Source organism: Salvia miltiorrhiza, chromosome 5, assembly GCF_028751815.1.
Source record: "Salvia miltiorrhiza cultivar Shanhuang (shh) chromosome 5, IMPLAD_Smil_shh, whole genome shotgun sequence".
Classification (NCBI taxonomy): domain Eukaryota; kingdom Viridiplantae; phylum Streptophyta; class Magnoliopsida; order Lamiales; family Lamiaceae; genus Salvia; species Salvia miltiorrhiza.
In genome coordinates this window covers 33,759,867-33,766,121 of record NC_080391.1, presented here as the reverse complement: position 1 = coordinate 33,766,121, position 6,255 = coordinate 33,759,867, and the positions used below count along the sequence as shown (strand labels likewise).

The following is a 6,255-nucleotide window of genomic DNA, read 5'->3' as shown; positions in this document are numbered from 1 at the left end:
GAACTATGTGGACCAGACAGAAGGCCCGTTCCTACAAATCAGGTCAACGGAGCGGACCATCGAGGAGCCGATTTTCATCTCAAAAGTGAATCCCGACAAGGAAAACTTTCAGGCGTACCTAAGCCAAAACAAATGAGAGTTTCAAAGATTGCAACTGTTGGACGTGCAGTGCAAAAGGGCATATTTCCACCAATTGCCCGGACAACGAGAAAAGAGGGATAAGAAAATTCGAATCCACACCGAATTTCGAAGACGCCCTCTACAACCAAGAACTTATATCGATATATCAGTTCGAAGATATATCCTCCTATAAGAGTATACACGAGCAGGAAGAAGTCTTTAGTTTTGAAGATTCGGATACGACTGATGGATCATCTGGAGACGAGTAAGACTAAGGAGGACGAGGTTATCCACTTTCAAAAGGAGGATCAGGATGGATATACTAGCCATTCCCTGATCCCGCAAGAAAAGGTGGTGGAAAAACTCGTGACAAAACTCAAGAACAAAACCATGGATATACAAACATTTCAAGGGTTTTCAAGAGGAAGATTGGATCAAGTTCTACAAAGCTTGAGTCCATTCAAAAGGAAGCATCATGTCTTCTTCAGTACAATGAGTCGGGAGTTGGCACTTCCAATAGAAATAACGAACAACCAAGTAGAGATCCAATTAATTCCAGCCGAAGATGTGCGGATAGATCTCTCAAAAATGAAGCCAGAAGTCACTAGAACGATGAAATTGATTCATATTGGAGCAATCCAGTTGGTAATCAAGTCCTCACTTTCACCAGGGACAGATACACCAATTGATGTTGCAATTTGTGACAAGAGGATTACAAATCCAAGAGATGCAGTGCTAGGAGCCTTCTCAGGCAATCTCTACGCCAAGAAGATTGTAACCGAATTGTACCCACAGATCGCTTATAATCTTCAAGATTTAGCCTTCAGTCGAGCCCTGACACTGTACCAGGACTACAAGAGGAAGGATCTATTGACAGGAGGAAATAGGTCGTACTCGATTACATATCAAGTATCATATGCCCTATCAAATTCCCACCACACGGATTTATTTTTGGGGAAGAATTTTATTGAAGTCTCAGAGGTATTCAAAGAAGTAGCCAAGGCAATTAGCCCTGACCGAGTTGAAATTCCCAAAATAAGGGAAATTGGCATCCAAGTTGGAGATAAGCAGGTGCTGAAACATAATCAAAGTCTCAGATTGGGAGCACCTAGGCTATCGTTCCAAGGAGATAGGCTGACCTCAAGGCCTTTAGAAAGAAGTTTCTCTCATTCCTACGAGAGAAAGGTGATCCAGGAAACACCAGCTCAAGGCATAAGAGTGAAACTCAAATGCCCCGAAGGATGGAGAAATGTTTCCACAAAGTTTGATACAACCGAAAGGAAAAATCAGTTTCCTTGCAACACGTTGTACTATTTGGCAAATCCAGAAAGCAATTGATGCGTCTTCGACTTTTGGGCCATTTGGCCCTATTTTTCTCTTTATTTGTGTCAGCTCAGGTCTGTTCAAGGGAAAATGAAGTTGTTGAGGAAGGAAGGTCCAGTGGAGCGAAAACGAAAAGAATGTGGTTGGAATGGGCATTACCAAGCCCAGATTGCAATGTCATGTTTACCGGCATGGAGCTTCGGCCGCAGTACCTCTCCAGTCTAACTTGGGGCATGGGAACCTGAAGCAACCCACCTGGTATGAATCAAACCGAAGGAAGCAATCCGTCTGACCACCACCATGAGAAGCAAACAGCCAAAGCCAGAAAATGAAAGTAAATCTCGGGGATTTGGAAGAAGCAAAGAGAAGAAGGAGGAAGGGGCTAGAAACATCGGAAGAAAAGGAAAGGTTGACGACAGCAAGCAGTTGGAGGCTATCTTCAATCAGATCAATCACGGATTGAGCTAAAGAAGGAAAGAAGATCTCGTTGAAGATATGAAGCTGGCGCAGCTGGAGTTGGACCTTTACCATGCAGCAGTATAAAAGGAGGATGGTGTGCAGCGTGAAAGAACTTCTTGGCACTTTTGAACTCTGGTTTTATTTTAGTTTACTACTTTAATCCTCCCGTGTGTGGCATCCAAACAATTTACATTCCAGTATTATTTTCCTATTTCCGTTGTGCTTTCAATTCGAACAAGATTCAAGGGCTCGAGGTCGTAGGTATCATTTCTATTGATCAAGTATTTCCTTTTTGTTATATGATGTGTTTTATACATTTTGCAATTATGAACTCTGCTATGTGTGAGTAATCCCTTAGGTGAGGTTTTAGGGGTGGAAATAATTGTTGTCAACATGTAAACATTCGTGAGGCATTTGTTCTTTCGGTTGAGTCTCGTGGTTCCGAAAGGATCTGTTCGAAACCATGGGCAGTAAGGGCCTAACGGGTGATCTCCGTTCGGTAAAACGCTATCTGTGTCAAGCAAAGGCCAGGGCATACCAGGGCGTGACAACCGGTATACCCATGACCGAGTAGCTGAGCAGCGTCAACAAAAGGCGTTGTAGATCCAGAAGGTGGTGAAATGATTGATGGGATACACTGTCCTTCCTCAGTATTGGGCTTCTCTAAAAACTATCCATCAACTGTGACGAGGCATCAAGCCATGGTTATCAAACGAGGAAGGTAACTTCTGCGCCGTAGCATGTCTATGACTGGTCGGCTAACAAGCCGGAAATGATTGTGTCCAGGAGGCATGTGTCACTCAAAGTGCAGAGTTGGGGACCTCGGAAGAGAAGGTTGGTGATGGTCATACTTGGTGAGTAACGGGTATGACTACCATCTAAGGAGAAGTGAAGCACTGCCTTGTGACAGGGGAATGTGTGACCTTCGGACCAAGTGACTACAATGGGATCAACCATCCTAAATGTGAAGTATAGCCTTTTGAAATGCCCCAATGTCTTTGGGCCACGCCTTGAGTCTATACGGATCATGGACGGATCATTAGTTTGCCTATGACCGAAACGAATGTTGACAACAGTTATGACCTAACCGAATAACCTCACCCCTTTGTTATTATTGATCTTGTTAATTTCTTGTGCAGAGTATACAGATTGAGACTTGTGACACCTCAGTTTGTCGTTGGAGAACAAAGTGGTTCCTCACTCCCTGAGGGATTCGACCCTACACTTGCCACTAAGACTGAATTCTTGTTGTGAGACGTAGGAGAGTGTATCGTCTGTACTAGGCATACACAAGTATTTTGCCCGCACCGCACGACGGGTGCGTGTCAAAATTGGCGCCGTTGCCGGGGAGTGATGCGCAGCAATTTTGTTCTCTCCTCATTCCATTTTCCTCTATTGGTGCATACGTGGAACTCGTAGAGCTGCAAGAGCATTGGTGTTTGACCCTGATATTGATCGTACCGAAAGACGACTGCGCGCAGGAGCACGAATAGCGAGACGCAAAGCTATGGCAGAAGCAGAAGCAGAGCAGGCAGCAGCCGAGCAGGCGCAGACCCTCAGACAGTTGGCATACCCAACAAATCTCAACTTGAGACCGAACGGAATCACCTTACCTGCAAACCCGTTCGCACCTCGTCGGTATGACCTGAAGCCTTCATTACTTCAGATCTTACCGAAGTTCAATGGATACCAAAGAGATGATCCTCACACTCATCTCCAAGATTTTGAAATGACAATCATGCATCAATCCAGTGATGAGCAGCAAGAGTATGTCAAGCTGATACTGTTCCATTTTACTTTGGTGGACAACGCAAGAAGATGACTGTATGACCTACCCGCAGGTAGTGTCACCACATGGGCACAACTGCAATATGCCTTCTTAGAAGAATTCTTCCCAGCTTCAAGAGTGGAGCGGATGAGATGGGATATCCGCAGCATAAGACAAGATGGGCTAGAATCCTTCTATGAATATTGGACGAGATTCACGAGAATGCTAAGCAACTGTCCTCATCATCAAATCTCACCAAAAGATCAAGTGGAGAGTTTTGTAAAGGGCATGCGGAGAAATGATCGCAGTTTGGTCCTAGCAGCCTGTAATGGATCATTGATGAGTAAGACTCCGTTGGAGATCTTTCAATTGTTGGGTACCATGGCAGAAGAATCCCGCGATGAGGGGCATGAAAGAAATCTGGAAAAACCGAGAAAAACTGAAGAGAATGAGGAGATGTCCAAACTGGAGAAAACTATCGAGAAGAGCATGAACGAACTCAAGGAACTTCTGTCGGGCCTGACTATACCGAAGAAGATTCGTCAACGTGGCCTTTGCGATGCCACCGGACATCAGTCTGAGAATTGTCCCAATTTTGGCGAGGATATTGTTGATGTTAATGCCATCGGAGGACATGATGGGAATCCACGGAAGTATGATCCTTTTGCAAACACTTACAATCCAGGATGGAGGGATCATCCTAACTTTCGATGGAAGCAAGATGGTCAGCCCCAACAGCAGAACAATATGGGAGCACAGATGCAACGTCCTCAGTATAATTAGAACCAACATCAACAACAGTACCAGCTGGGACCACCTCAACACCACAACCAGAATCAACAACAACTTCCTTACCAGCCACCACACTGGAGAGCACCTTGGGAAGAAGCCATCGGAAACATGGCTAAAGAGAGCGAGAAATTTCGCAATGAAATTCGTGCCGGCATGAACCAAACCAACCAGCAAATTAGTCACTTGACTAAGGCAGTGGCCAAATTGGAGGAGAACGCTGGTAAGCTCCCAGCCATGGGAATCAACCCCAGAGAACACGCCCAAGTTGTGCTAACTGAGTTTCCAGCAGGAGAGGAAAAGGAAGAAGAGTTGTTAGCTGAGGCTGAACTGATTCAAGGAAACTCGAATAAAAGTGGTGAAGGTCCAACTACTGAACAAACTGGAGGTAGCAATCTAACCGACGCACCTTACCCAGGACGCCTGAGACAGAAAGCTAAAGAAAAGGAAGCAAGTGAAATGATGAAGATGTTTCAAAAAGTGGAACTAAGCATACCCCTACTCGATGCTATTAGGCAAATTCCAAAGTATGCCAAATTCTTGAAAGACCTTTGTTCAAGAAAAGTCAAGATGGAGGAAGAAGTCCGTCACGTGATGGGAGAGAGTGTCTCGGCAGTGATCCAACGAAAGCTACCCACGAAGCGAAAAAAAGATCCAGGGATGTTCACTATTCCGTGCAATATTGGCGGAACAAACATGGATAAGGCAATGATGGACTTGGGAGCTTCCATTAATGTGATGCCATTGGCTGTATACAAAAGCTTGAATATTGGTGAGATGAGGAACACCCGTGTGGTCATACAGCTGGCTGACAGATCCAACGCTTACCCTGAAGGAGTGGTGGAGGACGTACTGATCAAGGTTGGAGATTTGATTTTCCCAGCTAATTTCTATGTTCTGGACACCGGACCTGAAACAGGAAAGAATGCTATACTATTGGGGAGACCATTTATGATGACCGCTGGAACTAAGATTGATATGAAAATCGGAATTTTGACGTGTGAGTTCGATGGAGTCCAAGAAGAATTCAACATCTATGAGACCATTAAAAGAAAACAAGCAATGGAAACAGTGGACATGATCGATGTGTTTGAGCCCTTGGTGCAAGAACAGGGAATTGCTTTTGGTTCAGGGGATACCACAGAGAAAGTGATTCAGTATGGTCTGACTGATCGGGATGCAGAACATATGGAGGATGATGAGATGAAGGAAGCCATCATGGAACTTTACTCTCTTCGAGAAAGCACCATGGAAGCTGAGGTGGAGATAGATCAGAAGATCAAGGAATTAATCCAGGAGGTCTATCTAGCTGGAGGAACAGAGGCAAGCAAACCAGAGTTGTTGGCTCAGTATGGGCAGAACGACAAGCTGTTGCCATCAATCCAGAAAGCACCCACGCTAGAACTCAAGAAACTACCTAAGCATTTATAGTATGCTTATTTGGGCCCAGAAGAAACGCTCCCAATTATCATCAGTGCGGACCTAACCCTTGTGCAACAAGAACGCTTAGTCAGAGTACTACGGGAAAATAGGGAAGCCATTGGTTGGACCTTAGCTGATATCAAAGGCATCAGTCCTACGGAATGCATGCATCACATTTACCTTGAGGAAGGGGCCAAACCTGTTCGAGATTCTCAAAGAAAAATGAACCCAGTCATGAAGAAAGTGGTACTAAAAGAAATTCTCAAGCTATTGGAATTGGGAATCATTTATCCCATATCCGATAGCCAATGGGTGAGCCCAGTTCATGTCGTACCGAAGAAGTCAGGAATACAGGTTGTGGAAAATTATCAAGG

At 44.8% G+C, this 6,255-nt stretch overlaps 1 protein-coding gene across 1 annotated transcript; it reads left to right on the top strand.

The window, feature by feature from the left end:
• The first annotated feature begins 510 nt into the window (after positions 1 to 510).
• LOC131025827 (uncharacterized) lies at positions 511 to 1,537 on the top strand. Its single transcript, XM_057955614.1, has 2 exons — positions 511 to 1,427; positions 1,513 to 1,537. The coding sequence occupies exons 1-2, from the start codon at positions 511 to 513 to the stop codon at positions 1,535 to 1,537; spliced, it is 942 nt and encodes a 313-aa protein (XP_057811597.1).
• Positions 1,538 to 6,255: the final 4,718 nt, after the last annotated feature.

Coding starts and splice junctions, on each gene's coding strand:
- LOC131025827 (XM_057955614.1), top strand. CDS start 511: ATGGATATACAAACATTTCAAGGGTTTTCAAGAGGAAGATTGGATCAA. Junction 1,428..1,512: donor CAGTTTCCTTGCAACACGTT/GTACTATTTGGC, acceptor TATTTGTGTCAG/CTCAGGTCTGTTCAAGGGAA.